The 20777-nt window shown below is 38.5% G+C and overlaps 1 protein-coding gene across 7 annotated transcripts in view; it reads left to right on the top strand.

The window, feature by feature from the left end:
* The window catches only part of LOC106868886 (uncharacterized), a 113158-nt gene that overhangs the window by 66362 nt on the left and 26019 nt on the right, over nucleotides 1-20777 (top strand). For all 7 annotated transcript variants that reach the window (XR_001409349.3, XM_052973591.2, XM_014914340.3 and 4 more), the window contains exons 6-9: nucleotides 776-854; nucleotides 8805-8933; nucleotides 15393-15470; nucleotides 20637-20762. Coding sequence is in view for 6 of the 7 variants with exons in the window: in XM_052973591.2 (XP_052829551.1) it covers nucleotides 776-854; nucleotides 8805-8933; nucleotides 15393-15470; nucleotides 20637-20762 (412 nt within the window). In the remaining variant the exon portion in view is untranslated. The remainder of the gene's footprint in view (nucleotides 1-775; nucleotides 855-8804; nucleotides 8934-15392; nucleotides 15471-20636; nucleotides 20763-20777) is intronic.

The raw sequence follows: 20777 nt of genomic DNA, 5'->3' as shown, positions 1-20777 counted from the left end.
GGTTACTTCAAATGTTAGGCATCACTATCACTAAAAGTCTCTTGCTACACCCATTCCTTCCTTCCCAGAACATTGGCCTCCTGGAATTCCTCACCCTCAACATATCTTTCTTGCAGCTGTTGACTTACAAATGTTCAAGAGGAACATAAGTAGCATTGATCTTATTGGTTTTGGAGGAATCTGTGAGGGCTATAAGCATAATCCATACATTAAATGTCTGACTAAAAGGTGGGATAGTCATATCTGGAACATCTGTTGAATAGATTAGTCTTCTTGATCAGGGTTGACTTGGGATTGAACAACAACAACAGTAACAGCGAAACCACCTCCACTACCACAACCACCATAGATGCTATTTTGGTGGCTATCATGATTTTGTTGCTACAAAAGTTCTGTTACTATCATAGCTGTGTGGCTATTTTAATGGCTGTTGTGATTTTGTTGCTATCATAGTTTTGTTCCTCTCTTGTTTGCTAATGATAGCTTTATTTGTATTTAATTAAAGGATGTGGTAGGCCGGCAGAATCATTAGCATACCAGGCCAAATGCTTAGTAACTTTCGTCCATGTTTATGTTGAGTTCTAATTCTGCTGAAGTCAACTTTGCCTTTCATCCTTTCGGGATCAGTAACATAAGCACCAGTGAATCACTGGGATCAATGCATTCAACTTAATCACCTCCCTCTTCCAAACTTGCTGGCCCTGTGCCAAAATTTGAAATCATTTAATTAAACATTTTTAATAATCCAAACTTTGCTTTTTTTTGTTTTTTGCAGTGGAAGTCACCGACCTCTGTGGCCAATATATGGAGGTTATAAGTACTTGCCACCACAGCGATGGTTACATTCACTTGAGGTGAGTAGATTTTAACATTTAACTATTGTAAATCAGAGTTTGAATGTCTCCAGCCTTAAATAAACATAAAATATTTAGGAGTATTCATTAAATCTTTTTATTCGTGATATTTTTTTAAAGTTTTTTTTATTTGAATACCTCTTTATTGCTGGGTATACAAAGAGGTGCTGAAAAAACTCGTAGCTACGGGTAAAATAAAATACAGCAGGATCAGTTAATTATGATTGTACTCAACATATTCCCCTCTCAGATTCACAGACATGTGTGTATCTGTGTGTTTGTTCCCCAGCACCACTTACAACCAGTGCTGGTGTGTTTACATCCCCATAATATAGCATTTTGGCAAGAGGGAGAGATAGAATAAGTGCCAGATTGAAAACAATAAAAAAAGTACTGGGTTGATTTGTTTGACTAAAAAATTCTCCAAAATAGTGCCCCAGCATGGCTGCAATCTAATGACTGAGACAAGTAAAAGACAAAATGTATATGAGGGGGTAAAAGAAAATACAGGAGGATCAGTTAATTATGATTTTATTCAACATATTCCCCCCCCCCCTCTTAGATTCACACACTTATTATAGCAGTTCTTTAGTCTTTCTAAGCCCTGTAAAAGATCTTGGAAGGTTGGGCCTCCAGCCAGGCCTTTTGCAATACCCTTAAAGCCAGGAACTTTTCAGCAACCCCTCATATTAAACAACAACAGTATTAATAAACATTTCAACTGTAGACATGACTGTGTGGTAAGGAAGCTCACAGGTGCAGGCATGGCTGTGTGGTTAAGAAAGAAGCTTGCTTTGCAACCAGATGGTTTTGAGTTCAGTCCCACTGTACAGCACATTGGGCAGGTAGTATCTTCTACTATAGCCTCAGGCCAATCAATATCTTTTGAGTAAATTTGGTAGACTGAAACTGTGTGGAAGCTGTTGTGTGTGTGTGTGTGTTTGCATTTGTGTTTGTCCCCCACCACCACTTGACAGCTGGTGTTGGTTTGTTTACATCCCCATAAACTACCAGTTCAGCAAAAGAGACTGCTAGAATAAGTACTAGACTTTAAAAAAGTAAGTACTGAGGTCACTTTGTTTTTGACTAAGTTTTTCAAGGTGATACCCCAGCATCTACTGACTGATCCAGGTAAAAAGATAACCGATATGTATTTATGTATTTCTATAATTTGATTTCATACATTCTGTGGTTGGGATAGGGGTTAGTTGAGATGATAAATATTTGATCTACAATGTTGAATTTGGGTTATAGTGAGGGAGAGCTGTGCAGAACTAACATCTTTTATCTCTGATTTCTTGGGCGGGTGACAAGGCAGTCAGATTATCAAGGTGATATGTATATCTCATCATGCTCTAAGGAAGATGTCCTACAGTAGCTTTGCTGGATATCACCTTTATGCCAGTTGAAACTTATCCATTTATGGATGGGTCTCTTCTGTGCATTCCATCAACTGGAATATACTAATACCCTCAACTGAAGATGCTCCCTCATTTTTACATCCCTCTGATATCTGCCTCTCCTATGATGGAATATTCAGTTTATGGAATCCTTTCTCAATATGATGATCCATATACCTGGCTATTATAGAAACAGCTGAAAGAGACTCTATATGTTTATATTCTCTATCTAAACCGTTTTTCATTTTTACTTTAATCTACACCTACTTGCTCAAGAAGAAGCCTCTGATAAGCAGTCTCATCATCACACTTTCAGTTGCAGTTAAACTGCATATGTATATATATATGTGTATGTATGTATCTTCTGTCTTTTACTTGTTTCAGTCATTAGAGTGTGTCCATGCTGGAGCACCACCTTGAAGATCTATTAGTTGAATGAATTGACCCCAGTACTTTTTTTAAAGCCTGGTACTTATTCTATCGGTTTCTTTTGCCAAACTGCTAAGTAATGGGGGCATAAACAAAACAACATTGGTTGTCAAGCAGTGGTGAGGGACAAACACAGACATAAAGACAAATGCACATGCACACTCAGACACACACACACACACACACACACACATATGCCAGGCTTTTTTTAGTTTCCATCTACCTCAAGGCTTTGATCAGCCAGACGCTGTAGAAGAAAACACTTCCCCAAGGTGCTATGCTGCTGGATTGAAACAGGAACCATGTAGTTGGGAAGCGAGCTTCTTACCACACAGCCACACTTGCACCTACAAGAAGCAATGAATAAACTGTTGTTTAAATTATGCAAAAATGAAAATAACACTGATATCTCATTTTAACAGATATATTTACCAAAATTACATAAAAATATTGTGAAATACTAAAGAATAAATCTATTCAATAAAATCGCCATTGGATTCAACTACAGCTCCAGATGACTTCAGAATCTCCTGCAACTCTTCTGGACAGTCTCCTTGTTTAAGTTAGTGAATGTTGCCTCGGTCCCTGGGTCAGATGGCAGTTGAATAGACAACCAACCGCTTTGCTTTGCGTTATTGTAGTACTTGCATGGCACAATAATATAGATATAATTATAATTAAGAGTATTGATAAAACAGTACCTACCTGTGCATCTTCTGCATACAAAAGCTAGTTTCCCTGTTAACCTTCCCCTGATATTGCTGCACCTCTTATGTATCCAAAGCTTACACCGAGTGCATCTTATGGAGTTTCTACCGACACCTTTTCTACAGATTGAGCAGGGCCATCTACCTGAAGGCATTTGTGATTTGTCTGCCTTCTTACTAATTAAGACTTTGGTTTTTGCTAGGTTAACTCTTAGGCCCTTTGATTCTAGACCTTGCTTCCATACCTGGAACTTCTCTAGTTCAGGCAGTGATTCAGCTATAAGAGCAAGGTCATCAGCATAGAGGAGCTCCCTGAGGCAAACCTGTCTTCAATAAACACTCATCTATCCCTAGTTTCCGCATTGACCACCTGATAAGGGATCAGGGGACCCTGTCAAAGGCTTTCTCCAAGTCAACAAAGGTCAAGTGCAGAGATTTATCTTTGGCTAGGTATTTCTCCTGTAGCTGTCACACCAGAAATATGGCATCAGTGGTGCTTTTCCCAGACACAAAACCAAACTACATCTCATCTAGGCTAACTCTCTCCCTAATTAGTTGGGCTATGACTCTCTCCATAACTTTCATCACCTGATCCAGCAATTTGATATCTCTGTAATTATTTTTATCTAAAGCATCACCTTTACCTTTGTAGCAGTTGACTATGGTGCTGCTACACCAGTTGTTGGGTATGGCTCCTTCTTGAACCACCTGATTTACAATATGGATGACTAGACCAGATATTTTAAGCATCTCAGTGAAGATTCGGGATGGGCTGGGGGCTTTTCCTGTCTTCATATCGTTAATTGCTTTAACTACCATGGAACTGTCAATTTAGGTAGCTGGTCCCTCAATTGGGTCAACATTTGGCAGACTCTCCTCATCCCACTCATTTTCCACATTCAGTAGTCTTTCATAATGACATCTCTAAGCCTCTTTCTTTGCAGAATCATTACATGCAAGTGCACCATCATCCATATGGATACATTTCTCTCCTATGACATCACAATTTTCTCTCTCACACTGTCTTGCAATCCAAAATACTTCAGTTCTTTGGTCCTCACGTTGCTGAACATAGGCAAGCTTTTTTTCTGTTTCTCCCTTGGCTAGATATACTTGTCTCCTAGCATCCCATCTGGCAATTTGATACAGCACCCTGCTAACCCAACTCTTCCAGGCCTGTTTCTTATCTCTAATGGCCCTGTCTACCACATTGTTCCACCACCATGTTACTCTAAATCTGAATGGGACTTTCCACCAGCCACAGATTTGGTCTGTGGTACTCAGCAAGCTGTTCCTCAGGAATTCCCAGTTGCCCTCTATGTCACAAGTCTGTAGCTCCTCCTCCCTTTCATCAAATTTCTCAATTAGGATGTCCCTAAATCTCTGACCATATGAAGAGTCCTTAAACTTCCAAATTCTTCTTTTCCAAATTGGTTTACTTCTTGGCATCCTTCTGGCCTGTAGTCTAAAGTCACTAATGACTAGTCTATGCTGGGGTTTGGTGGGGGGTAATTTTTCACTAGGCAGGGTCTTTGCATTTAGGAGCAACCACGCATCCCGCTGTTTGGTGAGAATGTAATCAATCTCAATAGCACATACACTTGATTGGTAGGTTATCAGGTGACCGGCTGGCTTCCTGAAGTTCATGTTGCAGAACAAAAGGTTATTTGCATCACAGAACTCCAGTAACCTTGTTCCCTCTTTGTTTTGGGAGCCGGAAGATATCATGCTGCCATCCAACATGCCCATTGAAATCCCCATCCATGAAGAGGAGATCATTGTCACTTGTCTTTGAGGTAGCTTGCTGAAGAATGTCGTAAAAGTGGTCCTTCTGTTCATTTCGTAGGCCTGCTTGACGGGCATAGGCAGAGATAATTGTCACTATACTGTTCTGTAAGACTAGCCTAAGCTATCACCCATTCTAGCTACCTTTATGACTTTATCTATCCATTTCTCTGCCAGAAGTATACCCACGCCATCTACCCCATCACTGTTACCTTTCCAGAAGATTTTATACCTCTGTGTCTTGCCTGTAAGGACCCTGACCGAAGCTCCTCTCCACCTTACCTCTTGGATGCAACATACATCAACATGCCTCCATTCAAGCATCTCAACAATCTCACTAGACCTACCTTTCAATGTACCTACATTGATAATGCCAACTCTGAAAACTGGGAAAGGGATGTGAGGGGGAAGATGGGAAGGAGTGATGCTATTCAGCACCCACAAAAAAGGTTTCCATGTTTGTTTGATAACAGATGTCACATCAGTTGTTCTCTCTTTTAACTTACCATCATTCAAACATGTTAAAATTGTTGCCCATATTGGGTGGGGTGGGCGAGTGCAATGTAAGCATTGTAAATATAAGTGTTATGAGTGTTGTAAATATAAACATTACTGTTGCAAATATAATAGGTCAGTGTTTATGTTAAGCAAATGAGCTGCTATTGGTTAGGATATATATATATATATATATATATATATATATATATATATATATATATATATATATATAATCATAAATATATAGGGATTGACAGTAACCTGCTTCTCCAACATACTGAGAATTCAGAAATAGCAGTCAAAGAACTACTGATTTCAAAACTACAAATTATTACTCCAGATTGATAGCGATATTTTTGGTACACACAGAACAAAAAACAGTAGAGAAGAGTAAAAACACTTGCCTTTAGTTAATTTAGTACAATTGTTTCACAGTATTAATTTTATTACTAATTGACGATTCCCTGCCCTGCATATCTATATATATATATATATATATATATATATATATATATATATATATATTTATATATATATATATATATAACAGATAAATAAAGAAATGGAGTTAAACGCAGGTGTTATTCAAATCTTTATACTTCCGACATATGTTTTGAAGAAACATTGGTATTATTCCAGAGGGAATAAAATGATGTAAAACAATGCTATCTTCTCATCGGGGGTAAAAAAAGGGAAACAAAACACTTCAATAAGCCATTTTAACCGAATGTGATGACTGCGTATATGATGAAAGGAACACTAGCAAATTATTAAAAAAAAAATCCCCTAATAGATTTAACATCAAATGCAATTTAGAGAAAGAGAAGGAGAAGAAAGAAAGAAATTAGCAGAAAACCAAGAGTGAAGAAATGTAGTTCCTACAAGTAATTTCTACCAATCTATAAAATTCAACCTTTAACTGTCTTCTTACATTTAATTTCCACTAAATATTTCTATTTTCATACCTTTAAGCTTTATTCACATTCATCTATCGCACTACATATATATGTGTATAATTATACACATATATGCTTATGCATATATGTATATGTGTATGCGTGTGTGTGTAGAGATGAGTGTATGAGCATGTAATAATCTGTGTATGGGCATATATATATATATATACATCTCTGTGTGAGTGTGTACGTATGTAGTTTCTATGAACGTAGAAGGTTTATATTGTGAGAATGTGGTTGCATATATTTTTAATTTTTTATATTTTATATCTTTTATATTTTTCATGCCTGTTAGAGTAACTTCCCTTTTATTCAATAGTTTTTTTTTTCATACTGTCCATTGTCAAAAATACCCAATGAAAATGCCCCAAAGCATTTAGCTCCAGCATTTAAAACTCTGAGTTCTATTATAACAACTTACTGATTGTCCTATACTACATATATATATATATATAAATTCCTCTATTTTCATAATATTGAGGTCTCATTCTTTTGTTGTCATTTTATTATTATTAATGAATATATACTGTTGTGTCTGGGGAGAGTCATTTTCTTATTGTGCCTTAAAATTTAACACGCTCACCAGTAAAATTTCCACTTATTTCTTATTTTTATTTTCCTAAAATTTTCGTTGCGTCTTGCAACCTTTTCAATAAAGTGGAAATTTTACCAGTGTGTTAAATTTTAAGGCACAATAAGAAAATGACTCTCCCCAGACACAACAGAATATGCTTCAACACACGAAATCACATAAAAAATCTTGCAAACCAAATCCAAAAACGAAATGAATATATATATATATGAGATTGTTGCCGGTGCCCCTGAACTGGCTCTTGTGTGGGGTTGTTGTAGGATTTTCAAGCGAGATCGTTGCCGGTGCCCCTGGACTGGCTCTTGTGCGGGTGACACATGAGGTTTCTCGAGCGAGATGAGCGTGGCCGTTGCCAGTACCGCCTGACTGGCCTTCATGCAGGTGACACGTAAAAGCACCCACTACACTCTCTGAGTGGTTGGCGTTAGGAAGGGCATCCAGCTGTAGAAACTTTGCCAAATCAGATTGGAGCCTGGTGTAGCCATCTCGTTTCACCAGTCCTCAGTCAAATCGTCCAACCCATGCTAGCATGGAAAGCGGACGTTAAACGACGATGACGATATCATGAGTAGAACATAAATCCCCCCAAAAAAGAAGCACACTCTAAGTTGTTGGCACTCCGTCGCTTACGACGTCGAGGGTTCCAGTTGATCCGATCAATGGAATAGCCTGCTCGTGAAATTAACGTGCAAGTGGCTGAGCACTCCACAGACACATGTAACCTTAACGTAGTTCTCGGGGAGATTCAGCGTGACACAGTGTGACAAGGCTGACCCTTTCAATTACAGGCACAACAGAAACAGGAAGTAAGAGACAGTTGTGATGAAAGAGAACAGCAGGGATCGCCACCATCCCCTGCCGGAGCCTCGTGGAGCTTTAGGTGTTTTCGCTCAATAAGCACTCACAACACCCGGTCTGGGAATCGAAACCGCAATCCTATGACTGTGAGTCCACTGCCCTAACCACTGGGCCATTGCACCTCTACACTCTAAGTTATAGAACAGTATATAAATAGAAAAAGTTAGAAAAGGCTGGTTTATGGAATTACCTTTGGTTTCACATCTATACAGAGTATCATCAGATCTCATATAATATAGATATGTATTTCAACTAATAGGACGTCAAAAAATTCTCCATTCCACCAAGTAGGCTTTGTTGTGGTTTTCACCTTAGTTGCTGTGACCTAACCATGGAACAAATCTCGTTGTTTTACATGGTAGCAGTAGCACTCACAAGCAACCTGATACTATATACATTTGTAAATACTACTTTCTCCATATCTACTTACAGCTCAGCGGATGTGATAAGTGAATTGGAATTAAATGTAATAGCACAGAACCATGTTAATGGGAGCATATGGCCCTTTTTGTAAACCAAATATTCATTAACTTTTTCACTAGAGAATGTGTGAAATCAAAATATAGGAATTAACAAATATATCAATATAACTTCACAAAAAAAAAAAAAAAAATTATAGTAAGAGTTGATTCAACCAGAAGCTCTCAGTTCATCAAGGAGATTAAACTAACAATAGTCTAGGAAAATTTGTCAACATCATTTAATTAATTTTTCTTTTCTTTTAGCATGGTGCAGCTGTATTCTTATATCATCCATGTGCCGATAAAGTTAATATTAGCTATTTTAAAAGAATAGCTTTTGGTTGCTTAAAAAAGATTATTGTGACTCCATCAAGTAAGGTACCAAAGAGTAGGGTAAGTTGTAGCAATTATTATTATTATTATTATTATTATTATTATTATTATTATTATTATTATTAGTGGTCTTATCATTGCCTCCATACTGTGAAGTCACGGAAATTTGGTGCTTTGTAAGTTGCAAAAGTGTTTGTAATCTTTTCAGTTTTCTAAGGCCCCGTCTTTTCAATTCTTTAGTTACCATTACATTTCTGAGATTGTCTGGACTGTGCAGATAGTATTTTAGTGTAGAAATACCCTCTGTTTTGCAGGGGGATGTGCTTCAATAACTTTTGCATTTTAACTGCTTTTGGCAAAAACAAATATCTTGCAATTTTCTGTAATTATTTAAAGATGGCTGAAGAAGCCATCATAATGTTTGACAAAGGAATGCACTCCTTGTCGGGGAAAATTGAGAACAAGGAAAGAATTGAGAATATGAATATCGAATTGCCTAAACTTAATGACATCACTGAGGTGAAAAATGTTTCACCTCTAAGTAGCGTCAAAACTTTTGGTGTTGACAACGAGAACAACAACAGCAACAGTAGCAGCAGTAACAGCAGCAACAACAGCAACAACAATAACAACATCAACAACAATATGAAAGAAATAAAACATAAAAATGCAAATATCGCCTCTGTGTCTTTTGTGTCAGCGGTGGGAAATATGCTCCTGAGAGTGAAGTACAAAAATGCCTTGGGTGCTTGTGGGAACAAAAGACCCACATCACCCAAGGAAAGAAGTTTGGAACCATTGAGGTGAGATTTGGGACAGAAGAAGGCAGATGTAATTCCACAACCACTTTGAGGAATGACAACTTTTTCTTAATCCCCAGCTATTGTGGCCAATGCCTTGCCAAAATTAGGGTGCTGAATGTGCCACCAGAAATATCCATTACCTGGTTAGTGGTGGCCGAATTGACAGGTTTAGAAGACGAAGTCACAATATTGGAGGTCAAGAAATTACCTAAACAAAACTGGTTAGGTATAGGCATGGAACTGACCTTGCTATGCAAGCAGGACCATATCGACCAGCTGCCTCATCTAATCAGTCTCCTGGATGGTACTCACCTGTCAGTGTTTATGGAGAGTGGAAAGCCAAGATGCCTTAAATGTGGATCTGTAAATCACTTAAAGACTTTATGCCCTGAAACAAGACAAAACAAAGTCTCATTGTTGCCAACATTACAAATACAAATGCAAAATCATAAACAAGTACTCAAGACTCCTACACCTACTGCCACTCCCAAACCAAGACAAAGAAGAAGTCTGCCTCCGGTTGCCACAAAAAAGCAAGTTTTGCCTGAATGCTCTTCCTCCCAAACCAACATCAACTGCAATGACATGGAGAAAGAAGAGCTGAACGATCAGTGAATCACAATGACAAATATACCTTGATGTATGTACATTTCGAGCATGTAGGAATTTTGAAGGAAACAACTGCAGGTTATTTTTGGGAAGTGTTCCCCACTCGGTGGTGTTTCGGAGCAAGCCTTCCATATTTGTTTCCTTTTTCTCTGTATGTGTATCCGTAGATTTCTAATGAAGTAATAGGCAGTGAAGAGAAGCCGTCATAAGAAAACTTTTAACTACTTCTATTCCTTTCTCCCCCTCTCCCTACCTCTTCCTCTCTCGCTCTCTCAAAAGCATACACGTGCAAGTACACAATCATTCAGTAAAATATAACTCATGTTCGTCAATGTTTTGTAAATATACCATGATTTTCACCACGGTGTTAGGGTTAGGGTTTAGGGTTACGGTTAGGGTTAGGATTAGTGTTACGGTTAGGGTTTTAGGGTTAGGGTTAGGGTTAGGATTAGTGTTACGGTTAGGGTTTTAGGGTTAGGGTTAGGGTTTAGGGTTAGTATTAGGGTTAGTGTTAGGATTAGGTTTAGGATTAGGGTTGGGTAATCGTGCAGGTGTTAATCTGAAAAATTACATATATGTGAAAAGTATTGACCCTGCCATCTATTATAACTTTTGTTGTTCTGTTTAATATATACATAGATTATACCTCCAAAGAAGAGAGTTTGCTGGGGAAAGAAAGCAACCGGTTTAAAATGACAGCAACAGACTGCAGCAATTCACCACATTCCAGAAGCTACTTTGAATATAATGCAAAATGATGCATCAACATCTGCCCAATCTGATAGAATTCTGGCAAAACTGTGTAGCAACAGATCGCCAGCAATTGCTTCATCACAAATTGCCGTCCTAGCTCCTGCGAAAATGGATTACTCTGCTATGTATAATCAGGGCAGCGCAAAAAGTTGTTTTGCACAAGCATTTCTATAGCCAATTAGACGGATGAAATTTACGTACACTTAATAATGTTACACAAAACAGCCTTCAGACTTTCCCTATTAATTTCATCTTTTGAATTATGAACATATTTACATCATAAGGGATTTTTCATTGTAAGGCTTTCTTTTTTTTAGTTGATTTTCACCTAGCAAGACTTATCGTAAAAGGCGTAATAAGTCACACCCGGACAAGGTCGGGTTATACTGCTAGTACCTATATAAAAACAATCATTTATCTGTCTACTTAGCTATTTACCTAGCTATCTAAATGTTTCTCGCCAGCTATAATTTAAGCGTGTATTATTACTGCTGTTGTGAAGTGTTCTGTTTTTCCTAATCTATAACATTATATAACTCTGTTTAATCAATTCTCTAATGTCTTTTGCTAAATGTTCTCATTCATGATAATGGCTTCCAGCAATTTTAGCTTTACACTTTAATAAATATAGAAATATTTGTTTGTTTAATTTCCTAAATCATGTCATGATATTTTCTATGGTGACATCTTGTGGTGACATTTAAACACAGTCTCTCTTTCCCTTTCTCACCCCTCCTCTCTCTCTCTCCAATATATCTCTTGCATGTTTAAGGAGAAGGAAATATGTCGCCTGCCATTTTCCATTTTCGTATCATGTTTTCTATTTCTCTCTTAAACAACAATGATAATTTATTACTGAAAAAAAATCAGCTGACAGAAAGAAATTGTTTTGGTGCTGAGACAGAGAAACTGAAGCTTTTCTTTGATTAATCAAAGCTTTTTAAATACACAAATTGCTCCAGCAATACACAAATTGCTCCAGCAATACACAAATTGCTCCCACGATATTGAAATTGTTTCAATATCTAAATTGCTTCAATAACATCTAAATTTTTCCAGCAACATAAAAGTTGTCCTAACAACATCTAAATTGCTTCAATAATATCAAAATTTGTGCCAGTAACATCTAAACTGTTTCTATAATATTAAAATTTCTCCAACAATGCATAAATTGCTCCAATTGTATGTACATTGTTCTAACAATATGCAAATTGCTTCTGTGATACCTTAATCCAGTAATAAATGAGCTTTAGAAAGTATTATGTTAAACTAGAGGAAACAGACACAATGCTTCCATTTCATTCTTGTTTTCCCTAATAAATTCATCAGTGTTTTGTACTTTTCTAGTTATGTTTCTTTTGGTCCAATTTTTTTTTTCTTTACAAAGCTCTTGTATTTCTGTAATAGCATGTGCTCACAAATCAGCTACTACACACAACCATTCTAGATTGCATCCAAGAGACAAACTATCATTCATCAACTTGTTACAGTCACTGGCCCACTATTATGTTGTATTCTCCTCTAACCCTTATACCACTTCTTCAACAGCTTTTGCACTTCAGAACCAAACCAGCTGCATCGCATAATTCATAATCCATCTGCCTTCATAATCATCATCATCATCATCGTTTAACGTCCGCTTTCCATGCTAGCATGGGTTGGACGATTTGACTGAGGACTGGTGAAACCGGATGGCAACACCAGGCTCCAGTCTAATTTGGCAGAGTTTCTACAGCTGGATGCCCTTCCTAACGCCAACCACTCAGAGAGTGTAGTGGGTGCTTTTACGTGTCACCCGCACGAAAACGGCCACGCTCGAAATGGTGTCTTTTATGTGCCACGCACACAAGCCAGTCCAGGGGCACTGGCAACGATCTCGCTCGAAAATCCTACAGGAGCCAGTCAGGCGGTACTGGCAACGGCCACGCTCAAAATGGTGCATCTCATGTGCCACCCGCACAAGAACCAGTCCAGGGGCACTGGCAACGATCTTACTTGGCTTGCCGGGTCTTCTCACGCACAGCACATTTCCAAAGGTCTCGGTTAGTAGTCATCGCCTCGGTGAGGCCCAATGTACGAAGGTCTTGCCTCACCACCTCAGCCCAGGTCTTCCTGGGCCTACCTCTTCCACGGGTTCCTTCAACTGTTAGGGTGTGGCACTTTTTCACGCAGCTATCCTCATCCATTCTCACCACATGTCCATACCAGCGCAATCGTCTCTCTTGCACACCACAACTGATGCTTCTAATGTTCAGCTTTTCTCTCAAGATACTTACACTCTGACGGGTATTCACATTGACATTACACATCCAACGGAGCATACTGGCTTCATTCCTTGCGAGCTTACGTATGTCCTCAGCAGTTACAGCCCATGTTTCACTGCCATGTAGCATGGCTGTTCGTACGCATGCGTCATACAGTCTGCCTTTTACTCTGAGTGAGAGTCCCTTTGTCGCCAGCAGGGGTAAGAGCTCTCTAAACTTTGCCCAGGCTATTCTTATTCTAGCAGCTACACTTTCAGTGCACCCACCCCCACTACTAACTTGGTCGCCCAGATAGCGGAAGCTATCGACTACCTCTAGTTTTTCACCCTGGAATGAGATAGATGTTGTTTCCTGTTTGTTTACAGTCTTTATTGCACCTGAACATCTGCCACAAACAAAAACTAACTTCCTAGTTAACCTGCCTTTGATGTTGCTGCACCTCTTATGTGTCCATAGCTTGCACCGGGTACATCTTATAGAGTTACTACCTACTCCTTTTCTACATACTGAGCAGGGCCATCTACCTGAAGGGGTTTGTGTTTTATCTACCTTCCTACTTATTAGGATTTTGGTTTTAGCTAGGTTGACTCTAAGGCCCTTCAATTCTAGACCTTGCTTCCACACCTGAAACTTCTCCTCTAGTTCTGATAGTGACTCCGCAATTAGGGCAAGGTCATCAGCATAGAGGAGCTCCCAGGGGCAACCTGTCTTGAACTCCTCTGTGATTGCCTGGAGGACTATGATAAATAAGAGGGGGCTGAGGACGGAACCTTGGTGGACCCCTACCTCTACCCGGAATTCATTGCTGTACTCATTTCCAACCCTCACCTTACTGGCAGCATCTCTGTACATGGCTCGCACAGCTCTCACTAACCATTCTTCTATCCCAAGTTTCCTCATTGACCACCAGATAAGGGATCGGGGGACCCTGTCAAAGGCTTTCTCCATGTCAACGAAAGCCAGGTACAGAGGTTTATCCTTAGCTAGGTATTTCTCCTGCAGCTGTCTCACTAGAAATAAGGCATCAGTAGTGCTTTTACCTGGCACGAACCCAAGCTGCATCTCATCTAAATTGATTCGCTCCCTAATTAGTTGGGCTATGACCCTCTCTGTAACTTTCATAACCTGATCTAACAGCTTGATGCCTCTGTAATTATTTGTATCTAAAGCGTCACCTTTACCTTTGTAGCAGTTGACTATGATGCTGCTACACCAGTCATTGGGTATGACTCCTTTGTGTATCACCTGGTTCGTAATACGGGTGACTAGGCTATAGCCAACACTGCCAGATATTTTGAGCATCTCTGCAGTGATTCCTGATGGGCCGGGGGCTTTCCCGGTCTTCATACTCTTAATTGTTTTATCTACCCTGGTACTATCAACTCGGATAGCTGGTCCCTCTATTGGGTCGACATACGGCAGGCTCTCTTCCTCCCATTCATTCTCTTTATTAAGCAATCTATCGTAGTGGCATCTCCAGACCTCTTTCTTTGCATCCTCATTTAGTGCAAGCGTACCATCATCCATGCGAACACATTTCTCTCCTACAACATCACTATTCTCTCTCCTACACTGTCTTGCAACACGAAATACCTCAAGTCTTTGGTCCTCACGGCGCAGAACATTGGCAAATCTTTTCTTATCTGCTTCCCCTCTGGCTAAATAAACCTGTTGCCTAGCCTCCCTTCTGGCACCTCTTTCATTATTCTTCCTCATCTTGCCCTACCATGTATCAACCACCAAACACATTTTACCCAATCCTTCCTGCCTGGAGGAAATTACCTTCCCTTGTCTTCACCCTATCATGTTTTTCCCACAGATCTCAATCTGGAAATGTTGAAATTAACTTAACCCTTTTGTTACCATATTTCTGTTACAATATACTGCGTTTATTTCAGTTGATTTTGAAGATAATGAAGAATTTAAGTAAAATAACTTTGTCATTATTAAGTTGGTGTTTGAAACATAGATTAACATGAAATTTTGATGGAAGATCTTAATTTAGATCACTTTAAACAGGAAATTTGTATTATAGAATGAGGGGTGCTCTCATTCAAAAGAATTAACCGATTCTGGCATTTTATTTACAGCCATTTGTTGTTGTGGTATACAAGAAGAAGTTGCTGATGAATACGGTTCAGGAAGACGTGATTACAAAATTTCTAGAGGTAAATATATGTGTGTGTGTATGTGTGTGTGTCTGTGTGTGTGTGTGCGTGTGTGTGTGTGTATGTTTGTACATGTGTGTGCATGCATATGCGCATATATATTCTTATTCTTTCCTTTTATTCCTTTACTTGTTTTAATCATTGGACTGTGGCCATACTTACACACCATCGCCTTGGAGGATTCAGTCAAGTAAATCAACCCAGTATTTATTCTTTCTAAATCTGGTGCTTATTCTATAGGGTCTTTTTAGCCCAACTGTTAAATGATGGGCTATGTAAACAATCTAACACTGATCATCAAGTAGCATAGAGGCAAACACAAAGAAACATACATACATACATACATATATATATGTATATATATATATATATATATATATATATATATATATATATATATATATATATATATATATATATTTAAAAGAGTTCCAACTCTGTCTGTTTTTTATGTTTTATTTATATTCTTATAAAATTAATGTGGGATATAGAATATGGAATATATAATATAATATAAATGGTAAAATGAAAACTGGAATGAAGTGTTGAATGTCTTATTGAATATATGAAATATTGAGTATTAAATATAGAGAATCAAATATATAAAGAAAATCAAATATATAAAGGTGAGTACGTACTTTCATGCCTATTGGCATTCATCAGGCCTCATCTGACAGACTTATATATATATATATATATATATATATATATATATATATATATATATACATATGTATAAAGAATTATTCATATTCTCCTTTCCCTTCTTTATGAGATTTGAATATGATCTCTCCAGATATCTGTTTATCTATCTATGATGAACCTGTATGAAGATGATCCTCCTTTCTCTTTTATCTGTGCTATTAGAATATGAACTCTCAGGATGTGTATGTATGTATGTATGTATGTATGTATGTAAGTGTGTACATGTATGTTGCCATTTTTTTCTGCTGTTTCTCCACTTATCCATTTTGTTAATCTTCAGCATTCTTCTTTCCATGGCTCTTTGTGTTCCTCTTAATTTATTTTCAACACTTCTATTGAAAGTCTATGTTTCTGATTCATGTATAATAGCAACAGGTGCCATGGACATCATCTGGAAAATAAAAACTCTGAAATGGTCTTATATGGGACATGTGTTTAGAAGAGAGAACAATAGATGGAATCGCAAATTGACAGAGTGGACACCATGTCCAGAAAAAGAAGGGCAAGATCATGCAGAAGTTGGAATGAAGACTTAGTTAAATTCTTCAATCCCAAACATGGATGAGGAAAACGTCAGACTATGGTTGGTGGGAAGAACATACTGAAGGATTTGTCTAGCAGTGTACTGAACATGTGCAAGGATGATGATGTATATATCTATTATTAATAAAAATCCCACTAAAGCCATATGAAATTCAGCTACCCAGGGTTTCCTGGCCAAACATTAAGCCTATTTTTGCTGTTTCTCAAGCTGGTAATGTCAATATAGTGGATTAGTAATTCTATATGCAGTAAACCTCACTCCACCATAGAAGTGGAAGGAAAAAATTATATTGCCAAAACAAATGAATTTTTACTGAAGCCGTCCTAGAAATATAATCCCCTTTAAATATTTTCAAAATGTCATTAATTGATCATTTGATTATTCAAATATAATGTGTATATGTATGTATGAGGTGGTATCAAAAGGTTTCCGGACTAGTTATGTTTAATAAAAAATAACTTATTTACCTAAGTTTTAACATCATCTCCTTTGAAATAGTCACCTTGTGCAGCAATACACTGGTTCCAGCATTCCTGTCACTTTTGGAATCCTGCCTGGAAGTTGTTTTCCATAAGAGAGTTGCGGCCTTCTGTGATTTGCTCTTTAATGGCAACCTTTGAGCTGCATTTTCATGAAGACCTGTTGAGCCAAGTGAAATCATAGTCATAGCCAATGCCAGTGTCGTCTGACTGCACCCATGCCAGTGGCATGTAAAAAACACCATTTGAGCATGGAGGCAGTGACAGGTGACCAAGACCTATGGCTATACACCATGCTTGTGTGGATCTGTCAAGGCATGTGAGACCATAGTCATGGCTAATGCTGGTTTCAAGTCAATGTCACTTGTGCTCTCAGAAAGGTTAGTGCTAAGAAGGGCAATTAGCTGTAGAAACCTTGCCAAATCAGTTGGGAACCTAGTGCAGCTCCACAGCCTACCAGTTTTCAGTCAAACCATCCAACCCATGCCAGCATGGAAAGCAGACGTTAAATGACGATGATGAGGATCATCATTATTGGCAAGACGGCAGAATCATCAGCATGCCAGGCAAATGCTAATGATTCTGCCATTTTGTCCCTCTGAGTTTAACTTTGTCCTTCATCCTTTCAAAGTCGATAAAATAAGCACCAGTTGAACACTAGGATTGATGTAATTGACTTACCCTCTCCTTTGAGCTTGCTGGCATTGTGCCAAATTCTAAAACCATTATTATTATTATTATTATTATTATTATTATTATTATTATTATTATTATTATTATTATGAGGGGGCTCCTGTGCAGGTGGCATGTAAAAAACACCATTTGAGCGTGACCGTTGCCAGTACTACCTGACTGGCCTTCGTGCCAGTGGCATGCAAAAGCACCCACTACACTCTCAGAGTAGTTGGCGTTAGAAAGGGCATCCAGCTGTAGAAACTCTGCCAGATCAGATTGGAGCCGGTGCAGCTATCTGGCGAGCCAGATAGCTGCACCGGGCTCCAATCTATCTGGCTCACCAATTCTCAGTCAAAAAGTCCAACCCATGCCAGCATGGAAAGTAAACGTTAAACGATGATGATGTGATGAAAACTCACAGCTTATTTTGCTAGGTATGATAGAAAATACCAGCAGACTAAGGTGACACTTGTTTACTGATCATGCTTCAAGAACCCTGCGAAGAATTCTTGCAGCTTCAAGCAATGTTGATTTTTGTGGATGTTCTACCTTCACACTTGCACCAATCTTTTTCAGCCATGCTGGTAGTTGAGTGCTGATACTTCCAAGTGTACCAATTACTATTGGTATCACGTCTACTCTCTTCATTGACCACAACCTTCGTGTTTCCCACTTCAAATTGTCATAGTTGCTTATTTTTTTCTTCTTCTTTCACATTGACCCTGTTGTCACCAGGACATGCTATGTCGATTATCATACATTTTCTTTTTTATTCACCACAACAATGTCCGGTTTTTGATGTCTGATGGGGGATCACATTGGATCATTGCATCCTACAGGATTTTACAATTCTCATATTTAGTAACTCCTTCTGGAATTTGGTCATGCCACGTCTTTGCTTTTTGTAGGCCGTGATTTCCACAGAGCCCCCAATGGATTATTCTTGCCACATTGTCATGGTGTCTTTTGTATTCATGTGGTGCTAATTTCGGGCATTCACTAATGATGTGCCATACCGTTTCACCCCTCTCACCACACATTCTGTATTTGTCACTATCAGTAGTATTGTCTATTCTGCACTTCATATAGTTGGTCCTTAATGCTTGTTCCTGAGCTGCGCATATGAGTGCTTCTGTCTCTATTTCCAGGTCACTCCTTCTCTTCTATAGCTACCAGTCCTCTGTATTTGTCTTGGAATTCACATCTCTTGCAAACTGACCATACATTTTTTCCTTCCATGCTTTTCCTTTTTTTTTTTGTTCATTTCTTGATTAAATTTTTCTTTATTTCACAAAATTTTCAGTTTTGATGACACCAGACTTTTTCATGTGTTTCAACAGTGTCTCCATGGTATTTTTAATATACCACCATAGGTTATTTTCTTCTACTTCAATATAATCCTGGCAACTGATCAAACCTCTCCCAACCTTTCTTCTGGACAAGTACAATCTATCCGTATCACTCTTAGGGTGGAAGGCTCCATGTACTGTCAACATTTTTCTGGTCTTGGTATCCATTTTCTTCACTTCTCTTTTTTGCTATTTCATAATCCCCACTCCGTACCAAAGTGATGCTAGTGCCCACATATTAACTGCTTGGATTTTATTCCATCCAGTCAGTTTTGAGCACAACATTAACCTCAGTCTTTGGAAATACTCCATTTTCGTTTGCTCTTTCATTTCCTTTTCCATTATCTCGTTGAACTGTAGCACATCAAGGGATTTGAATCCTTCCGTTTCAGTTTGTTTAAGTCTCTATTCAGTAATTCTATCCCTGCTAGGGACTGTACCTTGCCTCTTTTTAGGTAGATTATTCTGTACTTCTTGAGTTCAAATTCCATTCTAATCATCATCATCATCATCATCATCATCATCATTTAACGTCTGTTTTCCATGCTAGTATGGGTTGGACGGTTCGACCGGGGTCTGGGAAGCCAGGAAGCTGCACCAGGCTCCAGTCTGATCAGGCAGTGTTTCTACAGCTGGATGCCCTTCCTAATGCCAATAACTCCGTGAGTGTAGTGGGTGCCTTTTACGTGCCACTGGCACCGGGGCCAGAGGAGGCTGGCAATGGCCATGATCGGGTGATGCTTTTTACATGCCACCAGCACAGAAGCCAGTCAAGGCGGCGCTGGCATTGGGCCATACAGTTTCAAATCATCGATGAAGAGCAGGTGGTTGATTGTTTGGGATTTTTCCTTCAGTTGGTACTTTTTTCCTTTAGTTGGTTCCTTTAGTTGGTTCATTTTCCTAAGTACCAAGGTCATTATTATTATTAGCCAGTTTGCTGAAAGGTGGATGGCAAGAATGGTACAAGTGATCGGGCCTACCCTGAGCATAGGCCTGCAGTTGGAAAAGAGGAAAGGATAGGAAGGCACCTGCCCCAAAAGTCAGGATACCCATAGTTTTTATGGGGGTTTTTCATGAGCAGCTCTCAAATGTCTCCAACCTATTAAAGATTACACACTGTTGATTTCTCTTTTTTTTAAAATTTTGTTAGTCTTGTTTACACACAAAGCCTTCACAACAACACACACTCACACAAACACATTCTTTGGTTTGTCTGGTGCTGTCCATAATGTTTTTCTTAATGTAAACACTTGTGGTTATTAAAGAAGTCATCATCATCATCATCATCATCATTACTATTATTATTTGTCATAACCTAGACAAGTCTGCAACATGGCTTATCTTATCATCCAATCATCATCATTATCCCCTTTCGTTTTTGTCTTTCACTACAATTCTCTTATTCTTGTTTCAGACTAATGACTGGTTTGTTGCTCCAGAACATAATGTGTGGACAGATGGAATTTACTCACTAGACTTGCAAAAATCTTCTTATAATAACTCCTTGCTTCAAGATAACTACAAGAACATATGTTTAGAGGTATGTATAACCCAA

This window comes from Octopus bimaculoides, chromosome Z (assembly GCF_046866305.1).
Source record: "Octopus bimaculoides isolate indiv1 chromosome Z, ASM4686630v1, whole genome shotgun sequence".
Taxonomy (NCBI): Eukaryota; Metazoa; Mollusca; class Cephalopoda; order Octopoda; family Octopodidae; genus Octopus; species Octopus bimaculoides.
Note: the sequence above shows the minus strand (reverse complement) of the source record. Positions and strands in the feature narration are given on the sequence as shown.